The sequence below is a fragment of the Podarcis raffonei genome, chromosome 12 (assembly GCF_027172205.1).
Source record: "Podarcis raffonei isolate rPodRaf1 chromosome 12, rPodRaf1.pri, whole genome shotgun sequence".
Lineage (NCBI taxonomy): Eukaryota > Metazoa > Chordata > Lepidosauria > Squamata > Lacertidae > Podarcis > Podarcis raffonei.
In genome coordinates this window covers 44529248-44555488 of record NC_070613.1, presented here as the reverse complement: position 1 = coordinate 44555488, position 26241 = coordinate 44529248, and the positions used below count along the sequence as shown (strand labels likewise).

General features: G+C 40.5%; 1 protein-coding gene across 1 annotated transcript; it reads left to right on the top strand.

Moving 5' to 3' along the window:
- Positions 1-2113: 2113 nt before the first annotated feature.
- DYNC1LI1 (dynein cytoplasmic 1 light intermediate chain 1) lies at positions 2114-26241 on the top strand. Its single transcript, XM_053410417.1, has 13 exons — positions 2114-2331; positions 3182-3255; positions 10227-10343; positions 11816-12046; positions 16230-16399; positions 17990-18083; positions 19806-19941; positions 20428-20539; positions 21916-21975; positions 22082-22126; positions 22971-23091; positions 24077-24238; positions 25621-26241. The coding sequence occupies exons 1-13, from the start codon at positions 2171-2173 to the stop codon at positions 25731-25733; spliced, it is 1596 nt and encodes a 531-aa protein (XP_053266392.1). The 5' UTR covers positions 2114-2170; the 3' UTR covers positions 25734-26241.

Here is a 26241-nt window from a genome sequence, read left to right as displayed (position 1 = left end):
AATATTTTCCTTTAAGGCACTACATGCCGTAAATTTCATACCGGTGGTCCATAACCTTTCCCAGTCCTCAAACATAATGTTGTATCCAATATCTTGTGCCCATTTTATCATGGCTGATTTGACTGTCTCATCATAGTGGTGCATTTTAAAGTGTAGGAGCTCATCATGACAGCCCCATAGTCACACCACCATAGAGTCTATAGTTATGCCCCCAAGCACAGCACAAGAATGGAGACTGTTGTGTTAACCCATTTATTGTCTTGTGTTGACCCACTCCTGCTTTAGTGTCAGCTGACACTAGAATAGTGAACTGGCAAAGTGTAGGGTATTGGTTAGTTTGTCGGACTTTGGCTGAGGGGACCTGGGTTCATATTGCTGATCAGCTTGAACCAGCCACTGCCTTAGCCTAACAAAAAGATCATGCGCTGGACCTGAACTTCCTTCACCCTCCAAATTTATGCCACAGGCAAACACCGCTCCAGCAGATGCCAGTGTTCCAACTGTGAAAAAAGCACCAGAACTGCACTCACATGTGTGCATGCCCTGAACAAAAGATTTCCGCATCACAGAGGCGTTGGACTAAATGACCATTCCAACTCTGCAATTCTATGAATCTAAGTCAGTAGTCAATTCCACAGTCAATTTGATAATCAAGATACAGTACATATGTACCGTAACTGTTCTTGAATAACCAAATCTACTCTGTCAGAGCAGCAGTCCTTCCATGAGGCAAGGCGAGACAGCTTTATTACATAGTAGTTTTTCGCTGTCATTAAGGGTGGGAAAGTGGATCTATTAAACATGAGTTGTGGTAGAGCATGGGACCCTTGAGAATTATTAGTTTGGTCCATTTGGGTTTTTCACCTCTGACATCAACATGTTTCATGTTCAGGCTAATGGCAAGGTTCACATATTAGAGGAGAGGCAGACTTTCAGGTTTGGATGATTATAAATTCCACTTGGGCAGCAGTTGTTACAGCAAATATTTAAGAAAGTGTCTTGTGGATGGCACCTTAAAGACAAACAGATTTATTGTAGCATACGCTAAAGCCAATTTCACCCATGCAAATATTTAGTGTGTTGGTTGAAATGTGCCACAAGCAACCTGCTGAGCTTAAAGTATCATGAAAACAAAGAGTCCCTCTGCACATTAAAGACTCGCAAATTTCATTACGGACATACGTGTCTGTGGACCAGGGAGTGTAATCTCAAACACATGCATCTGATGAATTGGAATCTGTTCCACAAAAGATCATGCGGTAATGAATCCGTCAGGTCATGAAAGGAGCCAAAAAGACTCTTCCTTGCTTTTGCTGCAAAGGAGACTTGGCACAGCTTCCTCTCTGGAAACAGGATGGAAGGTACTTCCAAGCAGTGCTTTTTTCTGGGGATACGCATACCCCTAAACATTTTGTGAATCGAAGTTTGGCCTCATTGAGGGGCAGTATTTCAATATGTTTATTTATTTTAGGGGAAAAAGCACTGCTTCCAAGACTCCTGTGTTTTCAGGCCAGAGGCGGCGGGTTTCCATAGAGGGCAGGGCTTGGTCATTGATGGCGCCTCTCTCAGAATCACAGTAGGGAAGGGACCCCCGGGGGTCATCTAGCCCAACCCTTTTTAAGGCCATTTTCAGGCGCCGGAATCGATACCTTCGCTTCCCGCCGTCGCAGCTACTTCAGGGGATGCTTTGACAGCGGCGTTAGCCCTCACCTGGCCGGAAAGCAAAGCCGCTCGAAGACACCTGAAAAGGTGTGTGTGGCAGGTCGCTGAGGCGACTGTGAGCTCCGCCCAACGTGCCATGCGCGCCTTTTCCGGGTTTTTTTTTTTTGGGGGGGGGTTCCGTCACGCGCCAAGTCAACGTCAACAACAACAAACAACAACGTCCCAGTCAGGGGGGTGGGCTGCGCAGAGGCAGCCGGAGTGGGGTGGGGGCGGCCGCCGCCGCTCCTCCCTCGCGCCTCGCAGGCCCGCCTACATCCGGGTCCCTCGGCAACGCCGGGTGTCGGCCGCCCGGCCCCGCTCCTCTTTCTCCCTCATTGAAGAGAAAGGGAAGGCGTCGGGCGTCGGCGGCGTCCGCGTCAGAGGCGCGCTTTCCTCGGGAGGGGCGCGCGCCTGCCCTCTGCGCGCTCTTGCGACTCTGTGTGTGTGCGCGCGCGTGTGTACAGCGAAGATGGCGGCGGCGATAGGAGGGCGAGCCGGCTCCTACGGTTCCTCTTCCTCGCCGGGGCTGGGCTCAGGCTACGGGGCTGCGGCCGCTTTCAACGCCACGAGTAGCGGCGGCGGCGCGGACTCGCGAGCGGGTGGCGACGAGGACGACGGGCAGAATCTCTGGTAATTGAGGACGCCCCCCCCCACCCGCACCCGGTCGCCTCGCCTCCTCAGAGAGGGACCGTTACTACCTGGTAGCTCCTCCCCATTCCTCTTATCCCCCCCCACCTGCACTCCAGTCCTTGCGGGCAAAGGTGCTTTCCTCGCCCTCCTTCCCGCACCTGGCGGATTCCCTTCCCTTCACACCCCGCCTTTTGTTTGTTTTTAAGTGGGGCGTCCCGTGAACGGGGGGAGGAGGAAAAAAACCCCCTTGTAATGCCCCCTCCGCCATGTTGCTGGTCCTCCCTCTCTGAGGTGGGCGGGGGAGGTTTGTCTCTTCTTCCTCCCCCCAACCTCCCCATTTCCTCCCTCTCTCCCCACATCTCTCACGCCCCATCCTCCACATCTCTCCCCCTCTTTCCCCCCACATCTCCCCGTTTCCCTCACCTCCCCATCTCTCCCGCACCCCCATTTCTCCCCGATCTCCCCCCTACACCCCATCCCCCCACATCTCTCCCCCTATTCCCCACATCTTCCCCTAATTCTCCCCACCCCCATTTCCTTCATCTCTCCCCATCTACCCCCTACACCCCATCCCCATCTCAATCCCCCACTCTCTTTCCCCCACCTCAACTGCTCCATCTCCCCCCCACTCCCATTTCCTCCATTTCTCCCCCTATTCCCATCTCCCCCTAATTTTCCCCACTTCCCTATCCCCATTTCCTCAATTTCTCCCCCATCCTCCCCACCTTGCCCATCCTCTTCTCCCTCTGCTTCTCCTCGCCTCCGCTTGACAGGAGCTTGTTTCTCTCCCGCTGGACCTTCCCTCCTGCCTCCTCACTGCCTTCCTCGTTTCTCTTCTTTGCCCCTGCAGGTCCTGCATCCTCAGCGAGGTGTCGACTCGTTCCAGGTCTAAATTGCCGCCGGGGAAAAACGTGGTGCTGCTGGGTAAGCGGCCCTTTCTTCTCCTCGCCTTGTTTCTGTTCTGTTTGGGTTTTTTGCCTGCACGTCTCGTTTCCCGTTTGCGATCGTTTTCACTTGTTGTTAATGAGGGCGGAGGGTGTGCGCGCCGAATTGTTGGCCATGGACCTCGTTGTGTTTGTAAGCTGTGCAGGAGGGAGGGGCATCCGCAGTGGTTCATTGATCGCACCGTTGCCTTCCCACCCACCCCCAGCCTTGTGCAGAAACTGGCAGCTTCCCTTCCGCAGAACTGGAAATGCACTATCGGCACAGGGCTTAAATCCCTTTTCTGCTTATTGTTTCTGGTTACAGCTGCATGCTGTGTGGTACTTCAAGCCTGACTTCCAAAATCCATAGAGGCCTCTACTGTTTGTTGGCTGGCAGGCTAGGGGAATGAGCTCTGCCCGTATGCATAAGGCCTGCCAAAGGCATTGTTGTCACATTATGTGTCAGCATCAGCCTGCCTCTCCGTTGCTGGCTTGCCTTATACCCTCATGGCTCCACCCATTTGATATAGTTAGCACCTCCTTCTGTTTTTTCTTTCTTCACACTTAGAGGTGTTGCTTTCATTGGGGTGCTTGGGAGAAACTGAAAATTGGGTGTGTTAGGGTACATCTGCTGCATCAGCTGGTTTATTTTTGTTTCTTTGATGGGATGTCTTGTGCTATCTGCATCTTGTACTGACTGGTGTCCCTGAATAGGTTCTGGGTTTTGTCCTTGGAGAAGTTAGTTCTCTTACTAGCTTCCCCTGCAATATGGTGCTCTCAATAAGCTTGTTGCTTGAAAGAGTAATCTTAAAAGTGTTTATGAGTAGACCCACATGTGGGTAATCCTTCCAGCTGGCTTTTTCAAGCAACTCCTGGCTTAGTTTTCACACTTTGGGGGTGACATTGATGAGAATACTGTAACACTTGAAATTCTACGTACTTGCAGTGAATACTGGTTGTAGATAAACACACTACTGTACTACTAGATATTACAGAACAGCAGTGTACAAGGAGGAATTTACCTCTTAGTTTACTAGAAAAGCTTAGGAAGGAGAGGTAATACAGAGGTAGGATCTTCTCTGTGGCAAACCCTTGTTTGTGGAACTCTCTTATTGAGAAAAAGCTGTTACCCTCAAGGATAGTTTTTATATAACCGCTTGAAACACATACTTTCGCACAGGCATTTCAGGAAAATCTGTTGAGTGGGCCTAACTTTTTTATGCTGCTGCAGAGCACTTCATTGATTTAATGAAGTTTAAATTAATTGTTTCATAGTTTCATTATGTGTCTTTACTGCCCTGAGGTTCTATGTGACAAAAGGGGGGCAATTTATGAAGGTAAATAATAAAGTTAAAAACTGAGAGAAACACATAGTTCTGCAAAACATGGAGTATAGAATGTGAAAGGACTGTAGACAAGGCCATAGAGAGAGCTAAAAATGCATAATGTTTCATAGTCATAATAACATGCTATAGCCCTCTTACTTTGTACTACAAGTTTTTTGTGGCAGAGAGATTTGTAAAAATCAAAATGACAGATATTTAGCATGTATTATTTACATTATTTCATTCATAAAAAACATAGTATGAACTCTTTTTTTAAGAGTTAGATCAAAGATCCAAACATTCTACTGGTTTGTATTCAACACTGGCTGATCAAGTGCTTCTGGGAAACTTGTAAAAAGAACATAGTGGAAAAGCATGATAATACACTGGATGGATATTGATATTGCACTTTTAACTTTCATGCCTTCTTGTAACCATTGATAGACTGATGTTCCCATAAACTTAACTTTTTTAAAATACTGTTTTTTGTGCTATTTTTTTTACCATGGCAATGAATTCAATGAGTTAATTATGCATAAGCAACCATGGGATAAGATACGATGTCACCCCACAGCTATATCTTATGGGCTGGTAACTGATTAAGAATAGGAAGCAGAGAACAGAAATAAATGGATAGTGCTCCAATGGAAGGATATAAGAAGTGGAGCCCCATAAGCATCTGTATTGGGACCAGTGCTTTTTAGTAAGTTCATACATAATATATTAGGGGTGAGCAGTGAGGTCACCAGGTTTGCTGATGTCACAGAATTATTCTGTAAAAGCAAAAAGGGATAGCAAATAGCTCCAGGAGGACATCTCCAGAGCAGGTGAATAGGCATTAAAATGGAAAATGCAGTTTAGTGTATAGTGATGCACATTGGAGCAAAAGACTATAATGTCACATACACTGATGGGTAGGCAGGCAATGATTTACCAGGAAAGGGATTTGGGGCGTCATGGTAAGTAGCTCGCCTTTACCCATTGTGAAAAGGGCAAATTCTCCATTAGGTAAAGGAATCTAATTACAGTGGTGCCTCGCAAGATGAAATTAATTCGTTCCGCGAGTCTTTTCGTCTTGCGCGGTTTTTCGTCTTGCGAAGCTCGGTCAGTTGCAACTGCACCTCTTCAAGCGGTTTTAAGAAAAAAGGAAACAAACTCGCAAGACGTTTTCGTCTTGCAAAGCAAGCCCATAGGGAAAATCGTCTTGCGAAGCAACTCAAAAACCGAAAAACTCTTTCGTCTTGCGAGTTTTTTGTCTTCCGAGGCATTTGTCTTGCGAGGTGCCACTGTACTGTATCTTATAATGCCTTTATATAAATATGTAGCACAGCCACACTTAGAATAGTCTAGTCACTGCACCTCAGAAAGGATATTGAAGAGCAGGAAAAGGTGCAGAAAAGGGCAACCAAAAGTATCAAGGTGTTGGAGCAACTCTCCTATGAGGAAAGGTGACAGCATTTGGGACTTTTTAGTCTAGGAAAAAAAGTGAGCATGGTTGACTATGGAATTTGCTACCACAAGATGTAGTGATGTCCACCAGCTTGCATAATTTAAAAGGGGATTAAACAAATTCATTGGGGATAAGACTATCAATGGGTACTAGTTTGATTGAGGAGATGGTATATAGCAGTCTTTCCCAACCTTGGGTCTCCAGCTGTTTTCAGACAACAGTTCCCATCATCCCTGACCACTGGTCTTGCTAGCTAGGGATGATGGGAGTTGTAGTCCAAAAACAGCTGGAGACCCAAGGTTGGGAAACACTGGTATATAGCCACCAGGGGCAATATGCTACTGAATACCAGTCACAGATAAACAATAGCAGTAGAGTGCTATCACACTCGTGTCTTGCCTATGGGCTTCTTAAAGGCATGTGATTGACCACTATGAGAAACAGGAAGCTGGACTAAATAGGTCTGGTCAAGGAGGGTTGTCTGTTCATTGGAAATTTACTTCTGAGCATCCTAAGTTTTATATTTATACTCTCAGTAATTTATAACTTTATTAAGCCATTTAATGTTTATTTATAACTTATGCGAGGTGGGTGGCGCTGTGGTCTAAACCACTGAGTCTCTTGGGCTTGCCGATTGGAAGGTCAGCAGTTTGAATCCACATGATGGTGATCAGTTTCTGTTGCTCTGTCCCAGCTACTGCCAACGTAGCAGTTTGAAAGCATACCACCTTGAGTAGGTAAATAGGTACCGCTGTGGCAGGAAGGTAAACAACATTTCCATGCGCTCTGGCACTCGTCGCGGTGTCCCGTTGCACCAGAAGCAGTTTAGTCATGCTGAACACATAACCCAGAAAGCTGTCTGTGGACAAACACCAGCTCCCTCGGCCTGAAAAGCAAGATGAGCGCCATACCCCATAGTTGCCTTTGACTGGACTTAACTGCCCAGGGGTTCTTTACCTTACCTTTAACTTTATTAAACCATTTACTTGACCATTATTTTGTCTTAAATTTTAAATTAAGATCTTTTCTATGAGAAAGGTACTAATTATTTTTATCATTATAGATCCCTGTTAGATATGCATGACTATAGGATGGCCAGTGAAGTTGTAAAATCCAATGTGATGGTAGCATTGCCTGCTTTAGTTAACCAGGGTCTGGTGTAGTCAAAATGTTCACTATTGCAAGCATGCTCAAAAACTGGTCAGCCAAGACTCCTCTTGTATTGGGAGCAATTTCTTTCTCTATCCATACCCCTCAGTTAAGTATTTTATTGGCACCAATATTAACTATGGAGCTTGTCAGGTGCAACCAGAACAGTAGCCTCCCAGCAGCGATGTCACTGCTGTTACCAGAAGGAAAGGTGTAGTTCGGGCTGTGTGGATGCACTGGAGGCAGTACTGGATGAGGTTGGCCAGTGTGGCCCAACCTTGCTGCCATCTTGCCCCTTCCCTTCTCTGGCCTGGTAAGTGGCAGCAACTCTGCTGACACAGGAGGCTATTGCTGCACCTCCACCCCACCAGGCAAGCCACTTTGCGGGGCTTGTCGGGGTTTCCACTTTATCCTAGTTGTATTAATTAACAGGGAACTCTAGCTATCCTTTTGCTTAGATTTGGTGCCTGTGCAAAGCTTCACCATAATAAAGAGAAGTGGAATGAAGTGATAGAGAGGGATCTGGTGGTGGAGTATGCAATTTCATGGCTCATTCCCAACCACTTAACTGTGCTTATGAAGTTGAAAAGCATGTCTACACTGGCGCTTATGATTGTTCTTTCTTTTGATTCATGCTCATCAAATAGTATTGGGTTTTTTTTTAATAAGATGATGTATTATAGGAGAGCACAAAGTTTATTTTTGAAGTGTATGTGCCTCAGAATTGAACCTGTTTTGTTAAAAGGCATTTTATCTTGACTTCTTTTTCCCCATAGCATCTGATTATACTGAAATTTTTATTTACATGAGGATAGGTTAGGTTGTTATAAGCACTACATAATACCAGCAGGCATATCTTCTGCTACTCCTATGACATAAAAACATAAGAGCCTGCTGAATTGGGTCAATGATCCACCTAGTCCAACATCCTGTTCTCCCAGTGTTTATGCAGATGCCTGTCGGAAACCCACAAGTGGGACCTGAGCACAAGAGCACTCTCCCCCCTTTGATGTCCAGCAACTGATATTTGGAAACATGCTGTCTCCAACTGTGGAGGCAGAGCACAGCTAGTAGCCATTGATAGCCATTGATATTTAAGTTTCTTTTATACACTAAGGCCTAGGGCAGAATAGGGATGGAGGAGATTTTCATTGGGTTTGCATTTTTAAATGAATTGACCCAATTCACACATCCTGGATTAATAAACCATAATTATTCTTCAGAGTTTGCTTTTCTCTAGTTCTCAGCTCAAAAAAGCACCTAAATGCATATTTTAGCATGAAATCTGTACATTGAGATAAATTATGTATTTAAGTACAATTTAAATACAATCTTTTGCACAGACTTAAAAAAATGCAGGTCAAAGATGATATGGGACAGATCGGACTCATGAATAAACACATGCAGAATTGGCACAGACTGGAAATAAACTCATCTGTTTATGGCTAGCACAGAGGTAACAGTCTCAAACTGATCAACCATGGTTTTATCTGCCCAAGAATTAATTATATGGCTGCATGTTCTTTGTGTTCCAAGATTCAGTGCTGACATTTTGGTTTATTTAAGCCACTGTTTCCCATTACATCTTAACTGGGAAACTGTGATTTTATTCCCTGCTTCCTAACATGGTATTGAACTGAGGCAAGGGGTTAGAAGGGAAATGCAGGAATGTATGTGTTCTTGGGCCAATAAATGGTGGTTTAGCAATCTAAATTTCTTACATCTCAGCTGAGCAGATATGCCTTGCAGCTAACTTTAAAAATGATTCTCTGTAGCTATGTTTTTATTTAAATGTTATGTACCCAAAACATTGTATCAATATTTGTGATACTAAAACTTTATTATCTGAAATTTACTAGTGCAAATTTGTTTTAAAAACACTAGGAATTGCATATTTTGTGGAGAATATTTTATAAAATATATTCAAAAGTGTCTGTTGCTCTGTTTCTAGGTTAGTGACACCTCCCAATTGGGCAATACAGACTAACTTGATAGAGTTTTTTGGGGGGTAGGGAAAGGTTAAGGTGTCTTCTAAGAGTTGTATGTTCCTACTAATGTTATAGAAAATATATGCAGAAAAGCACCTAGAAAACAGAAGATTTGCATATATAATGTGTAAAAGATCTGAAATGTGGGGATGACAGTGAAGCTTCTGGGAACTTTGCCAGACTTCTCTGACCATTCAGAAACTAACTACTTGCCTGCCAAAAACCCACATTTCTTAGACATATTACCACCAAAATATCACAATATCTCAATATTTCATGATATATATCTGCAGGGGTGGAGGGCCTTGCTGGGCCTCCCTGCGGGGGCAGAGGGTCCAGCCATACCTCCCTGCAGCGGTGGAGGGTGTGCCGTGCCCCGCCATGGCAGCAGACAGGGCCATACATCCCCACAGTTACAGAGTGCACTGCGCTTCCCCATAGCAGCAGAGGGCTTTGCCATGCCTTCCTGCGGCCACAGGGGATCCTGCCATACTTCCCCGTGGTGGTGGAGGGTGCACTGTGCTTCCCCAAAGCAGCAGAGGGCCTTGCTGTACCTCCCCGTGGCAGCAGAGGGGCCCACCATACCTCCCCATATGAATTATTAAAACTACAGTGGTACCTCGGGTTAAGAACTTAATTCATTCCGGAGGTCCGTACTTAACCTGAAACTGTTCTTAACCTGAAGCACCACTTTAGCTAATGGGGCCTCCTGCTGCTGCCGGAGCACAATTTCTGTTCTTAACCTGAAGCACTATTTCTGGGTTAGTGGAGTCTGTAACTTGAAGCGTATGTAACCTGAAGCGTATGTAACCCAAGGTACCACTGTACAAATAAGATAGCAGCAACAGGACTTGTTCATGTGCTTTTCTTGCTAATAATGCAATACACATGACAGAAGCATGAGTCATGTCTACATGGCAATGTTTGCTACAGACTACTATTTGGGCCATGTGTCCTAAAGCAAAATACTGGTAAGTTTCACAGATTGAAATGGAAATATTACAAGAAATATATTTCATATATGTTATTAATAAAGTCCACTTTTAAACTTTTTTCCCAGGGGAAGATGGTGCAGGTAAAACAAGTTTAATTGGAAAACTTCAGGGAATTGCTGAATACAAGAAAGGAAGAGGAATGGAATATTTGTACTTAAATGTACATGATGAAGACAGAGATGGTAAGTACCAGTTCTGATAACAACAACAATGAGTATTCATTGCTTGGGAATATTCCAGATTTTAAAAATGTATGGCATTTTCACTAGTCAGCAACTTCCAGATTCTATCTCAACTTATTATCACTGCATTTCCTTGTTTTCTGTTCGGGGAAGGGAGTTTGCAGGCAAAGGAGGATGAATGGTATGGGGAGGGTGCCTTTAGGGAGAATGAGTGGGGGGTTTTGGGTGGTGGTGGTGAGTGATGTTAACAATACCAGAGTGGAATAAGAACTGAAAGAGGTTCCTGCTAGATGGGCCCAAAGCCTACCTAGTCCAGCATTCTGTTCTCACAGTGGCTAACCAGATGTCTATGGTAAGATCACAAACAGCATAACATTCACCTGCTTGTGAACCCCAGCAACTATCACTTGGAGGCATGTTGCTTTTGATATAGGAAGTAGCATAGTCATCAGGACTAGATAGCCATGAATTTGTATAACCTTCCCTTAAAGCGGTCCATCAGAGCATCTTCTAGGAGCAAATTCCATTGTTTAACTACACATTGTGTGAAGTTCTTCAATTTAATTTGATGATCCCTAGCTCTAGTGCTATGAGATAGGGAAGGAAAACTGTCGATTGACTTTCTTCACACCTGTACACTTCTATTACAGTGGTACCTCGGGTTAAGTACTTAATTCGTTCTGGAGGTCCGTTCTTAACCTGAAACTGTTCTTAACCTGAAGCACCACTTTAGCTAATGGGACCTCCTGCTGCACCGCCGGAACACTATTTCTGTTCTCATCCTGAAGCAAAGTTCTTAACCCAAGGTACTATTTCTGGGTTAGCGGAGTCTGTAACCTGAAGCGTATGTAACCTGAAGCGTATGTAACCCGAGGTACCACTGTATATCCTTTCCCTTACTTGCCTTTTATATATTAAAAAGCCCTCGATTTGTAATATTTCCTTAATTTTGCCTCTTTTCTCTGACCTGGTCTCTCACCTTCTACTTCCCGTTTCCCTTCTCCCCTTTTATCCTAAATCTTCCCAACCTATTTTTCCTTTAGTCTTCCTGCCTTTTCCTTTTATATTTCTCCTTCTCTCCCTCCTTTCTCCACTCTCTAAAATTTCTTTTTTTGTGCTCTGAAATACACATAAGAATCCATATTGTGTAGCTTAGAATACTGCAAGCTTAAGAAACCTGATCAACATCAAGATTGTCTCACCAGGCATATTGCTAGTCAAAAGATTTAAAAACCGTGCTTGAGAACTATCTGCTATCCAAATTCATTCAAGAGTTTTGACCTTTAACCATTATCATTCTAATAGTATATTTCTAAATACTAGCAGTGAGTACCAATGGTAGTCATATTTCAAGAAGAGCCATTTAAATCAGTTCATTGTTTTTAATGAGTGAAAATAACTCATTTGGATATTGTCCACTGATAATAAACTATGGTACATGTTAAGAACACCTTATTTATTCTTTTTTACAGATCAGACACGATGTAATGTATGGATACTGGATGGTGACCTCTATCATAAAGGTCTACTTAAATTTGCATTGGAAGCTATCTCTCTAAAGGACACTTTGATTATGTTGGTGGTGGACATGTCTAAGCCATGGGCTGCTTTAGACTCTTTACAAAAATGGGCAAGTGTTGTAAGGGAGCATATTGACAAACTAAAAATCCCTCCTGAAGAAATGAAAGAAATGGAGCAAAAAAGTGAGTACATACACTTTATAGATGCTAGAAAAATATTTATTGAATTCATCTTTGTGTAAATGTACGCTTTTGTGATATGTTTGTCTATTACAGGAAATGTAATGCCAACATGTTTGTCAGCTGATTTAACTATATTCACTCTTATGCTTTATAACAGTTTTATAAGGGGTTTCTCTTGACCATGTGAATTCTCATTATAATATAACTATAGTATCTAATGTATGTAGCATTATCTTTGCAACCTGTCTTGGGAATGTCATGGTTTAGCACATGATAATAGATTCTGTTGAATATTTGTTGTCAACATAAGATTTTTAAATCCATTGTAAAACTTTGTTATATGAAATTCAGTGCCAGAGCAAAAAAGTTAGTTACATCCTTTTAATTCTGATAGTTTTTAGCTTTTAGCTTTAATAATGCGGAAATGTTATCTGGACTTGGATGCACTAAAATGTTAGTCATGTGGATAGGGTGATTCAGTAGGCTCAAAACTTCTGAAAGCAAATATTACTAAAATCTATTCTGCTACAGCAGCTCATTTTGTGCATGCATGGAGCTGTTGAGAGCTTCTCTATATAGTTTTTGATACGCAAATAAAAGAGAAGTCCTTACTCATGCAGAATCATGAACATTGGCTTGCTATATCTATGGAAATTGATCCCATTTTTTTCTTTTTTCTTTTGTAGTCTAGTCTCCTGTGCCAACGTTTAGATTGTAAGCTCCTTGAGACAGGGCCCTGCCATATTGTGTATTATTATTGTTGTTATATTATTATTATTATTATTATTATTATTATTATTATTATTATTAGAATTTCTTTACCGCCCTATACCTGGAGGTATAAAATGCAATGCACATCAATGGTATTTAACAACAATTCTTAAATTGATAAACAATTCTTAAAATGATAAACAACAGCTGGAAGAATGAACTGTGAAGATGTAATGCTTAAGTTTAGTGGGCTTGGAAGGGATGCATTGGGGGGTGTTCTCTGTTCTGTGGAATGCAAATTCTTCACCTAGAAGATCAAAACCTGTGCTCAACAAATTTTATAGTAACTCAATTTAATCATTTTGAGTGCAATATTTTTATTTCTCATATAGTTATTTCTCATATAGTTCAGGGTATTTGTTTATTTTTGTAGAAAATGGTGAAGGAGAAGAGTAAGTTCTACGCATTAGTAAAAAGAGCAGTTTTTATTTAGCAGAGGTCTTACCGCTGTCACCTTTGCTTTGACTTTTCGGAAGGCTCTGCTTTCATACCTTTTTCATACTCTTCTAAGCAGCTTCCTGGGATAGAAATTTCCTGTATAAAAGAAAATAGAAATACTTTGCCCTCTAAATTCAGTGTACCCTGTACACGCAGGGGTGAAGACCTAAATTCAGGCCAAGGACCACATTACTCTAGTGGAAAGCTGACAGGAACTGCATTCCAGCCTCAATAGTGTTTTTAATGAGACCTACACATTGTTAACACACCATAACATTAACACACAAAAGTCTTTCTTCTTGGAGATGGAAGTATATATTTAATTTTTAGTATTTACTCGGGTTTCATTTTCAATTTTCTCCATAGAGTTTTGTTTGCTAAAGTGTGCTGGTGAGCTTTTTTCTGTTCTGACTTTACCTAAGGCACAGTCGCAACACAAGAATTAAAATAACATCAAAGTACAGTTGAACTGTGAACTGTTCACAGTCACGAACTTCAATATGGTCTTGCATCACAAAAATTGCATCCAATTGCAAATTACTTGGGCACTATTTGTATATTTGAAGGAAGCCCGTCACACTCTCTCTCAAGATGTTTTCCCTTCTGCAGCTGATGTTCTTGCAGAGGAAGGAGCTGTTTGTATGTTTTACACACCATCACAACACAGCCCCTTTACTTCGCAGCAGCTCCCTACTCAACAGCTGATGGTTAGGAGGATATTTAGAGGGCCAGCTGAAATTCTGTTGATGGGTGAGGGTTCCTTGCCCCTGCTGTACACATTCTGCATTATGTAGCAGGTATCTGAAGTACACGCGGATGGTGCTGTGGGTTAAACCACAGAGCCTAGGACTTGCCGATCAGAAGGTCGGCGGTTTGAATCCCTGCGACGGGGTGAGCTCCCGTTCCTCGGTCCCTGCTCCTGCCAACCTAGCAGTTCAAAAGCACGTCCAAGTGCAAGTAGATAAATAGGTACCGCTCTGGTGGGAAGGTAAACAGCGTTTCTGTGCGCTGCTCTGGTTTGCCAGAAGCGGCTTAGTCATGCTGGCCACATGACCTGGAAGCTGTACGCCGGCTCCCTCGGCCAATAAAGTGAGATGAGCGCCGCAACCCCAGAGTCAGTCACAACTGGACCTAATGGTCAGGGGTCCCTTTACCTTTATCTAAAGTACACATTGCATTAGCATAGCTCTCATTGCAAGCTAGTGAAAGGAGTGATCTTTGAAATAAATATTTTGGGGGGTTTAAATAAATGTTACATACAAACATGCATATAAGAGTACCAAAACAGAGTTTCTCGTCTTTTCACCCCTCTGTTTTAATTTTAAAGCAAAGCAGCTTCAAGAGAAGATTACTCAGACTTGGATAAATACTAGGAAGGAAGAGGTGCTTTTCCCCCTACCAGCTCCTTTTCCCAAATCACACCTTTCTGAAGTGGTTCATAAAATAATGTTTGTGCTTTGACATGTACCTTTGGCCCATAACGTGGACTGAGCCTCTTAATGTAACTAGTCAGTTCCTTGTAATTACTATATGGCCCTACTATCCGTACACATTTCATAAATATGATCTCTTTTAAGTTTTGTGTTCTTCCTGTATTTTAATTGTTGCAAACTGTTTTGATATTTTGTATGAAACTGTAATACAAATATTTTTAACATTCCAGCTGCTGAGAAGTTGGCTTTATAAAGTTAAAAAACAAACAAATCCTTCTTAGATTAGTCCCAAAAGAAGATTGTGGTGGTATGATAGTGGACGCTTGCATGTGTTGTCAGAAATCTGATTGTCTTCTCCATCATACAGAAGAGGCCTTATGAGGTCTTATAAGCATTGCATCTTTGCTGCAAAATGCTCCCATTGTCTTCCCTTCCATATGCTTCTACTGTATTGTCTTTTTACCATCTACTTTTCAATTACCAATCAATATACCATCCACTGAAACGAATAGGTGTTGTTGACAAAGGTACAAATCAGCAACAACAAAACAACAGCTTTTGTCACTTCTTTCTTGGATACAATCTAAATTCTGGAATTTCCAGAACAAAGCAATATTGGCTTAAAGCCAAACAAATTAGTAATAAAGCTGGCATTTAGGGAGTTTAAGGTGCCTAAAAGATCTGCATGGGAGGATTTTTTTGCTGTATGTATGTTTAGTTTGGGGTCCAGAAGTAAGTTAATTCCAGTATTGTTGAAAGTTTTGTTTTTTGGGTAACTTAGCATCTTTTTAAAATGCCAGACGCTAGATTTACCAGTCTTCACTGAAACATTTAGAATGTAAATTCGATAACCTATTACATCCTGTATTTGACATAAACCTTACAGAATTTGGGTTAAATAAAATAACTACTGCTGCCCTTATGGTTAAAAAACAAAACAAAACCCTAAAATGTTTGGGTTTGCCACTTTATAACTACTTATATTTATATATGTTTTATCTATTAACTTGCTTGCCTTAGTTCTTAACTTTGCTGTCTATTGTGCAGTGTAAACTTGTGTCGAAGAACTTAGTTACACGTAGAGTATATTTCAAAATGTTTAGAACTATTAATTGAAATAACACACTTCTTTTGAAAGACTGGTTTTTAAATTTTGCAGCTTCCTTAAATCCCTGTTTGTTTGTTTGTTTGTTTGTTTGTTTGTTTGTTTGTTTGTTTATCTGTCCCTATGTCCTTTTAATTTGTGGGAGGGGGTTATTGGTTTGTTTTTGTTTTTATTATGTATTTTGTGTACTCATTTTGTATTTTTATGTTGTGAACCGCCACGTGGTCTTTGGATGAAGGGTGGTATATAGATAATAATAATAGTAGTAGTAGTAGTAGTAGTAGTAGTAGTAGTAATGCTTCTTTGAGTACTTAGGAAAACATAAATTGACATTTAAAACCTGGCAAAGCTAAATAGAATAAAAAGTATTTGGTACAAATACAGACTCCCAGGAACAAAGTACTTGCTTGATTCATTTTTTTCTTTCTTATTTCAGTTGTAAGAGATTTTCAGGAATACACAGAACCAGGGGAAGACTTTCCAGCTTCTCCACAGAGGAGAAATACTTCATTACAGGAGGACAAAGATGACAGTGTAATTTTACCGCTGGGTGCCGATACACTAACATGCAACTTAGGCATTCCTGTAGTAGTAGTTTGTACAAAGGTTTGTTTCATGTTTCAGATTATGTTTGTACATCAGAATTTTTTTTAATGATTTCTAATTTCAAGTAACGAGACATATCTATACAAGGAAAACAGAGCTTACAGAATATATTTTTAAATGGAGTGGGTGTGGGAAAACTTCTATTAAATAAAACCATTTTCAATACTGCACATTGGTTTTCCATCAGCTTAAGTATTCTTCACTTTCTCAAGTGTAATATTTAACACATTGTTTGAGCAACTGAACAAAGATGCTTTGTACTGCAGGTATAGATTTTAATTAATAGCCTGAATTCCGCAAGACTGTATAATGGATGGCAGCTTTATATTAAAAATCAGAAAGTTATTTTAACCATTTTTTGCCATATAACAAAAATGTAACAATGTCATTGCGTAGCACCCACTGGAGGAGTTTTAGTACCACATCATAATCCTGGATTTGCATGAAGTCAGGGCAGGATAGGGGAACAAAAGTGAAGGCAGGTTGCACAGTTGCAAGGCCATGGCATGGAAGTGAGAAGGGAGAACCATTGAGAGGGGAAAACTCATGGTTTAATATAATGGCAGAAGTTTGAGTGAAGCAGGGATAGAACTGAGGAAAACGGTGGAGGTTTGAGTAAACTGGAATACTTGAGGGCTCCACATCATTTATCCCTCTCACATGAGGCAGCTGAAGAACGAAGGATGGAGAAGTTTGAGTTCTGCAAGGAGGGAGGGACATTGAAAAGTTAAAATTAGCTATAATTTTAAACAGTGCCAGAGGTTGAAGTAAAGCAGTTATGGAGAGGCCTTGGGAGGAAAATGGCAGTTTTAAGCTATGATAGAGGTTTGAGTAAAGTTGTCTGGAAGAACCATTAGTCTCTAGTAAGTGGGTCAAGGAGTGCAGCTAAGTTATTGTTTAAACTAAAAACTTCGTTGGAATTTTTCAGGAAGAACCCCCCCCCTCAATATTCTGTTGTTTATTCTCTATATTTTATCACCTGTCTTCTCTATATCCGAGAAGGGTGATCAATCTTCCCATGCAGTAAGAAAATGCATACTAGACAAATTTTTTAGAATATATTTTATCCTATAAATATTTTTACAAGTTTTACCAAATGCCGAATATTGGTTCAGGTTTTTATTTATATCTCTTGTATTTTAATTTTTTATGTTCTAAATCTTAATAGGCTAACTTCCCAAGAACCATAAATTAGTTCCACAGGTCCCAAGAAGCCTGAATTCCTAAAGCCATCCCGAGGAGACTTTCAGTTTCTAATGTAGCATCAAGGCAACAGTGTGTGAGAGATTGCCATTAAAAAGAAAGAATGAAAAATACTGCTGAGTGCATGGTAGCCCTGGAATGTGCTGCAGTAGCTCTTTGGATCCTGGCCTTCATGAATAGATTCCAGAAAAAGAGAAATATTAAGATATCTCTATAGAAGGTTTTCACATTGGATGTAGTAAAATGCAAGGATTATATATTTCATAGCTAATATGAACAGTGGGAATTTCTATAATTGCAGTGATGGTAAGTTACAGATGCAATCATGATCGAAATTGCATTATTATTATTATTATTATTATTATTATTATTATTATTACTCCACAGTGTGATGCCATTAGTCTCCTGGAAAAAGAGCACGATTACAGAGATGAGCACTTTGACTTCATTCAGTCGCACATCCGACGGTTTTGTTTACAATGTATCCTTTAAAATGTAGATTTATTATTAAAATTACAACTGGATTAAGATAATCTGAGAAGCCCCATGATTTGCTGGGTCATCTTTTATCAAGTCACTGCAAGCCTTGGACTCTCATGTAATCTGAATGTTAGTGATAAGTGCTGAGTTTAGATGATCATCCCTCTGTTTACTAAGCTATGAATGGCCTTTACAGACCCTCTGTAATTGAACCAATAAACCTCTAGTCAACCATAGTTTCCAATTTCATCCAAACCAGGAAACTAGGTTAAAGTATAGTTTGAATTGGTTTAAAATCTTTGTTTGTTCTTGAAACCATAATATCCCATTTTGCAAACTGGTTAGTTAAAGGCTTCCTGGTTTGTTTGTTTGTTTGTTTGTGTAGTGTAGGAGTTTAATATACAGGCAAAAACTTCCTATCTCAGCTCACAAAGCCTGGATATAATGTTGTCTGAACCAATGGCTCTATGAGAGTTGATAAGCAAAGCATATTTGGTGGTGCACTTATGTGCCATGGCCCAGAATTATTTCAGGGATGCCCAAGGACCTGGCCATGCCTAGGGGAATTTTTTACTTCAAATATCAGAAACTGATCTATATCAGGAACTATATCAGAACCTGCATTTTAAATAGTCTATTTCCAAAGTGGCTATCTGTGTGGTATGAAGAGCTGCTGTTTGATAAATACAACGCAAAAGCATGCCCTGGGCATGCAGAAGAAGCTTTATTGTTCTTTGGAGTCTGACCCTGTTACTACCGTTTCATAGCAATTATATTGTTCAAAGTTAGTTTTGACAAAGCAGATACAAATGCTGTTATTCTGTAATTGGCATTCACACCAGAACTGAAACATGGTGATTACAGTATTAAGCACAGCAATAATTACTGGTATCCTGTTCTGCTTCCAAGACTCTCAGGGAAATAAACACAGCTAGGCATGTGCCTTATAAGCCGAGATGGGAAGCTGGATAGCGCCTAGTTATTTGAAAGTTAAGGTGGGTGCTTTATGCAAAGGATATCATTTCAGTGAAGGAAAAGCTATATCCCGTGTAGATAGCAGCAAGTTTGTCCATCACAGGGGTGATTGAACATTTTTCAGCTTATGACTAACCCCTTGCATTTAGGTAGGTAGATCTATCAGACGCAAATAAATGCAAACAACCAATTCAGCCCTCCCCTCTCCATCCCAAAAGTCTGTTAAGAACCACCTGAAAACCCTTAAGAGAACTGGCTTTCCTTGTCCTTTGCTCCTCCCAAGGAGAAAAATCAACATGGAGCTACAGGGCGGGGAAGAAGACTCTTAAGTATCAGAACATCACAAAACCAGTGATGTCAACAAAGTAGTTGTTGTGTAGGTGTGAAGCCTTCCTACCTACATGGAAGTGTGGCTAGTGTAGGAAAACAGTGCAAAAGTTAGGAAGACACCCAATTTGTCTTTTAACAGAAATTGTTGATGAAATGAAATTGCTCTTCCGCTTGAGAGTTTGGGCAAACCTGCTTTCCCCTAACAGTTTATGTGTCAATGTTTGGCTTCTATACTCTGGTGCGTGCTTTACAAGAGGAGGTAATATACACAGATATTTTTAAGTAAGTCATCACACACTTAATGTTATAACACTTTGCCGCTGGATGAATGTTACAGAAGTATTAAAGTATCACGAATAGTTTCTTGCCACTGCCGAGCAGAAAAATACACCCGTGTTTTCTTTAACAAATAACTCAGATGGTGCAGCACTTATTTACACTTCAGTAAAGGAAAATAAGAATATTGATTACGTGTATAAATTTATTGTCCAGAAATTATATGGATTCCCCTTCAATATATCTGCTTCTGTTGTGGAAAAAGATGCAGTATTTATGTAAGTTACTTAGTTATTGGGTGTCTTGCATTATAAAAAATATAAGTGTTTCATTGTATCCCTAACCCTTAATAAGAGTGCTCTTGTTCAGGAACCAAGCCTGTCTGAAATAAGAGTATTGTAACAATGTTTGTAGTTCAATGGTATGGTAAAATTTCAGGAGGTGGAAGAGGAAAAATGACTACTGTTTTATCTTCTTCCTCTCTTCTGTGCTATATTTAGTGCTAAGGACTTTCAATTCCAAACTAAAGTGCTTTATTATTATATTTTGGGTGGGGGTTGCAAAAAGAAACGAAACCTCTTCCCATGTTTCAGGGGGGATTTTTTTAACTTCATGGTGAGCATCCATCTTGGACTTAAATTGAAAAATAAAATTCCTGCTCTGCCTTAAGAAACAGGGTTCTTTGTATAGGATGGGATTGGACAGAATGTGAACCAAACCTTGAACAACTGAAATTCAAGATGTGACATTGTATTTGCTTTCAGTCCTGCAGGATGGGACAATGAAAAGAAGATAGGAATATTACATGAGAACTTTCAGACTTTAAAAGTGGGTGACAATTTTGAGGATATAATAACAAAGCCTCCGGTCAGAAAGGTAACTGTTTCCTGTGTTTAGAAGAAATACCTTTAATTTAACACATTGCCTTGTTAGTGATCGGTGGGGTGGCGGGAATTTGTAACACTGATTGCTCAGTGCAGTGACAACAACTCGAGGAAGCTTATCACTGATAACAGCATCATAACTACTAACTATAAACTGGCCATCTCTATATTAATTTAGTCTACACAGCTGATCTAAATGTGTAATAAGGTTTGTCAAATAAATTAGTGTCGTTTATTATGTGCCTTCACACTACATGACAACAAAGATGCAGTTTTTAAGGAGCTGTGCCAGCTAAAAAAAAATCTGCACACAATAAAGCAGGCAAAATGCCATTGCCTAATAATATATTATAATGAACCTCAGTGCAACGATCTTGAATTACAGACATAAGAACAGTCCTGCTGATCAGATCAGCAGTCCATGTGTTCCATCTTTTTTTATACAATAGCCAGCCATTTTCCAGGGAAGCTCAGCAGGAATAAAAGCAATAGTTCACCCTCATTTGTCTCCAGCAGCTGGTATTCAGTGTTACTGTCCACATTCAGACATTGTGTTTGAAGATAAAACAAGTAGGGGGTGTGAGGCTGCATGTGCCAGCTCCACCTGCCCAATCCCTGACTTTACTGCCTTGAATAAGGAGGTCTGAAAGGAGCTTCTAATTGCATTTTGTTGAACATGCTTAAAAGCCTCCCTGTGATCAGGAATCATGAAAACACAGGTTTCTTGATCATAGAGGTCTCTAAGTGCATTCTGCTGAATGTGTTTTGAAATCCCCTTCAGACTTCCCACTCAATATGGGACAGCAATATTGGAGGCAGGGACAGTGCATATGCCCTGTGAACCCTATTTGTGGTGGTGTTGCATATTCAGACGTAATATCTTGAACATAGGAGATCTCTTTAGTAATCAAGCCAAATGGCAGAGCTTGATAAGCATCTCAACAGCTGTAACAAAGCTGTAAATCACCATTGTGAGGTGGAGACGTATCCTGACTCCACAGCATATTTTAATGTCCCAATAAAGGATAAGAGCAAGGCTTCCCCAGCACATCTCAAGAAAAATGTATTACTCAGGTGGGTGGAGACACTTCCAGAGATAGACTGGGTCCAAGCTGTACAAGGCTTTGAAGGTCATAATCAATACTTGGAAACTGGGATTGGTAGCGCATAGGCAGCCAGCCCAGGTGAGCCAACTAATGTGTTCTTTGTAGCCAAATGAATGGGCTGCTTCATTGTGCACTAGCTGCAACATTTGAGCCATCTTCATGAGCTTTTCATCCACTTGTTCCAGTAAATATTTGTGATTGTGTTATTTTGAAAAAAAAATTAGTTGGACATCTCTTAATGGCTTTCCCCCCTTTATTGCAGTTTGTACATGAGAAAGAGATAGTAGCAGAAGATGACCAAGTATTTCTTATGAAGCAACAGGTACATATTCATTTAATCTACATTTCATTTAAACTAAGATTAAATTTGTGTTGGAATTTGCCAACAACTTTTTGTTCCAAAATTTCTCTTTCATTTTGTTTTTCAGTCTCTGTTAGCAAAACAGCCACCTACTGCAGCTGGAAGACCAGTGGTTAGTAGTAAATACTTAAATACTAATAACTTAGCAGTACATTTATTTGGATCCAATTTTGGTGCTCATTTTGGTGAAGTATTTAATACTCTGGTAACTTTGATATCTGTAGCTGAAAGCTTGCTTGCTGCTATTAGGCTTCAGTCCTGTACCTACTTACCTGGCAACAAGCCCCACTGAACAAAATGGGACTTATTCTCAGATATGTACAAGGTTGGGCTGATAATGGGTTGTATCCAACGAAGTCATCCTGTTTGCACAACTTTGTCGGGTACAGTTCAGTGCCTTTATCAGCTTTTTGTCTTAAGAGTGTTTTGCAGAAAAAATTCCCAAAACATATATTATAATGTGCAGATTTTTCAAGTTACTCTCTGGGGACATGGAATACAGTGCTAGTCAACATTGTTTTGTTTGTTAAGTGTGCATTTCAAAACTTTGCCAATTTCTAAATGTGAATGCCATGAAGTAAATTTGGGGATTGTTTCTTTCCCAATAGAAATGATTACATATTTTCCTAGCCTAGAAAATATTTCTTAAAAGCCTGCCATAGGCTGTGCCTGACTTTTCTGTAATGCCCTTCATCTGATAAAACTGGGGTGTTTGGGGCAGTGGCATCGCATTTTTCCATAATCTTTTAAATAAGTATTTTTGTAGTTGCTTTTATAGACTAAGTAGTCTATAACTGCTTTCTTTTTACCAGATACTTCTTAATCTAAAGCTAATTAATTAATTTTTTTTTTTTTGCTATGAATATCTCATAACTTAGAAATGTCCCTCTCAAAATGGAACTGACAGCTCAGCATTTCAGTCGAAGTACTTCATTGTATTTTCTAATTCTATGTAGGATACCTCACCGAGAGTCCCTGGAGGATCCCCTAGGACACCAAACAGATCGGTTACTTCCAATGTTGCCAGTGTTACAACCATCCCTGCTGGATCCAAAAAAATAGATCCTAGTATGAAAGGTAAGACATAATAATAGTTTTGCAACCTAATTATTCTAAACATTGACATCCTGATAGCAAAATGTTGCATACTTCCCCCTTTCTAAAATAATTTTACTCTATGGAGTATTGATAACTTTTAAGCTTCAAACTAAGGGAGGCAATTTCTTATACTTTAATCAGATTAAATTTGCTGAAATTTTGAGATGAGGATTTCTTTTTAAAAATAGGAAGTGTTCTTGTGAATTGAATGAAATAGAAGTTCTAGTTCATTGCGTATTTCCCCTATTTAAGACTTTGCGAGAAATAGCTTGATCTATTAAGTAAACACTAGAAATGTGGTCCGTTGAAGAAAAACTGTTCCGGTAGTTAAGCAAGGTAATCACTTTGATATGGTTGACTTCCTCAGTGGGTTAGATCCAGACTAAGTTAATTGAACTGGAGTCCCCTAAAAACGTGAGACAAGATAGAGTTTTATTTATGGGTGACCTTGGGCTAGTCACACTTCTCTGAAGTCTCTCAGCCTCACTTACAGAGTGTTTGTTGTGGGGGAGGAAGGGAAAGGAGATTGGTAGCTCCTTAATGGGAGTGAAAGGCAGACTATCAAGACCAAACTTTTCTTCTTCTTCTTTTGATCGCACTGAAATCAGTGTAACAGAAGGTGAATGAACGGTCACAGACCAGGATTTTAAAAAAAGCCTATAGATAAAAAAGCAGTTAGGATTTTTTGACCGATAATTGTTAGGGCAAATGAGGACAGGGAAACAGACATAAAACATCCGAATAAAATACAAGATTAAACACAGATAATGGATGGATAAAAAACTAATAATTAAAACAGATAAGAGCTAAAAACCAACAAAGACACGCAGTTAAAACAACTGTAAGAGAATAAGAACAGAAGATGATTTACATCTGAATGTTTAGTATTGCCATTTCATGTTTTAAGAGCTCAAATACAATTAATATGCATTATCAAAATATCTGGGGTGTAACTTCTTTTCAGCTGGAGCCACAAGCGAAGGAGTGCTGGCTAACTTTTTCAACAGTTTGCTGAGTAAGAAAACTGGCTCACCTGGTGGACCTGGTAGTGTTGGGAGTCCCGGAGGAGTAGGGAGTCCTGCAGGTGGGGGTGGCAGCAACTTGCCACCATCTGCAAAAAAGTCAGGTAAGAACAGTATGAACAGTATATAAAACATTTTGGTATTACATAGAATGGACACTCCAAGCTAGATGCAGTTTTTTGCTGAAGCGAGTCTTTATACAGTAGTGCCAAATGTATGACATAAAAAAATCATTTAAAATATTACTTACTGTTATTTATCTGATCTCACCTTATAATGTTGGGTGCTGGGTAGGATCCAGGATCCATACATTCCTGTGCATATTGGATTGTGTGGTATTCCGTGTACTAACTGTCTCTGAATTCCCAAGATAGATGGTGCTGTTCCCCTTTGACAGTCTCACTCAGCTATGGGGGAGTGGGTGGGTGCACAGACTGGATTGAGTTTTGTCATTTTCCCAAAACAAATGATGGATCCTGTCAAAACCATTTTGGATGTGTGTGTCTGAACCTGATAAAGAAGGATCACTATGTGAGCAGTCCTTCGTACGAAATACATTATCCTTCCTTTGCATGTGTGGCCCCTTTGTAATGATATCTGTGTGCAGATAGCCCTTGTTTGATCAAGGAGCAAGTTGATTATATGCCTAAGGGAAAGCATTCACAAATGTTTGCCTTAGCAGTCTCTGAACCCGCACCTTTCTTGAGTCCTCTGTGGTTGCTAGAGAACTTGGGGTGAAACTGTCTCGTATTGCATCAGGGTTTGGAATACACAACCTGAGCATCATGTAACCCCCGGATAGTGTTATGGCACTGAGATATGCACAAGGCACATAATGGGTAGCCAGGAAAAACATTAGGTTTACCAGTGTAAAAACCTGGACCTTTCACAAACTCTAAAGTTTTACTTGCATATCATCTATATGGGATATATTGGTCTTCCTTACTGTCCTTTCTGTATGCTATGAGGAACAAGCTAGGGGCCTTTAAGTAAGGAAGTTGAAGCAGATCCAGAGGTGAAAGCCATGGATGTCACATCATTGTTCAGCTCAGATTCTGGCCTGCATTCATGGCATTCTACCTGTATGAGCAGACGACATACACAGAGAACATATGGCTGTTCACATATATTGTAGGTACACTGTGTCTGCATACATGGTGGCTAAATGTGGGGGGTTATACCCCCCAGAACTGCTCTTTTCTCATGTGTTGGTGTAGATCCATTTGATTGTGACACTTGTTTTGCAGACTTGTAAGCAAATATACTTTCCTATCAAACTTACCCTAAGACAATTTAGCTAATGGTAGTAAGAGCCTTGAATGCAGAGTACTGTAGTAATTAATGTTGGAATTACATGATCTCCTGCAGTGGGACTGAACCTGTTGTGTGTTGTGTTTCACCTTAGTTTTAGCCTGCCTTTGTGTGTGCTACTTGTGAAAAACATTTAGCTTAAAATCTTGTGTTATGTGCCCTCCTTTATTTATAGGCCAGAAGCCTGTCTTAACGGATGTTCAAGCTGAACTGGACAGAATGTCACGAAAACCAGATCTGGCCTCTCCAACAACACCTACATCCCCCACAGAAGGTGAAACATCTTGAAGACACCAAATATAGCCATTTATTCGATTTTCTGGGATAATTTAAACTTGCCTCTGCCTCTTCCTTCTGTGACTGGGACTAGGGAGCTGAACACGTTCAGAGAAGGACAAGCAGTTGATGTCTTTTGTGTTGCCCAACTTTGTAAAAGGGAACTGTACAGATGGAAAATTATCACACAATGTAAGACTGCTGTTCACAGTACAATGTGGCATTCAGAAATATCGAATTCTGAATTTTGTTTAAAAGTCAGTGTAATTCTGTAAAATTGAAAGTGTCCACTTAATCATTTGTAATGCAAAAGGCTGCTTGAAGAGTTGGAATGGTGATACTCAACATGGGCACTTAATTTATATTGATCACCCAAACTTTTTAGTTTAATGCAATTTTGCAAATTAACCTCGAGAGGATTTACTAGTTTTTGTTGGAAAGAGATGGATCAACTGTTGTTCTTTTGTGCATCATCAATAAACTAACTCAAATAAAATTTAACACTTCATTTGGAATATGA

Coding starts and splice junctions, on each gene's coding strand:
- DYNC1LI1 (XM_053410417.1), top strand. CDS start 2,171: ATGGCGGCGGCGATAGGAGGGCGAGCCGGCTCCTACGGTTCCTCTTCC. Junction 16,400..17,989: donor TAGTAGTAGTTTGTACAAAG/GTTTGTTTCATG, acceptor ATTACTCCACAG/TGTGATGCCATTAGTCTCCT. Junction 24,239..25,620: donor ACCATCTGCAAAAAAGTCAG/GTAAGAACAGTA, acceptor CTTTATTTATAG/GCCAGAAGCCTGTCTTAACG.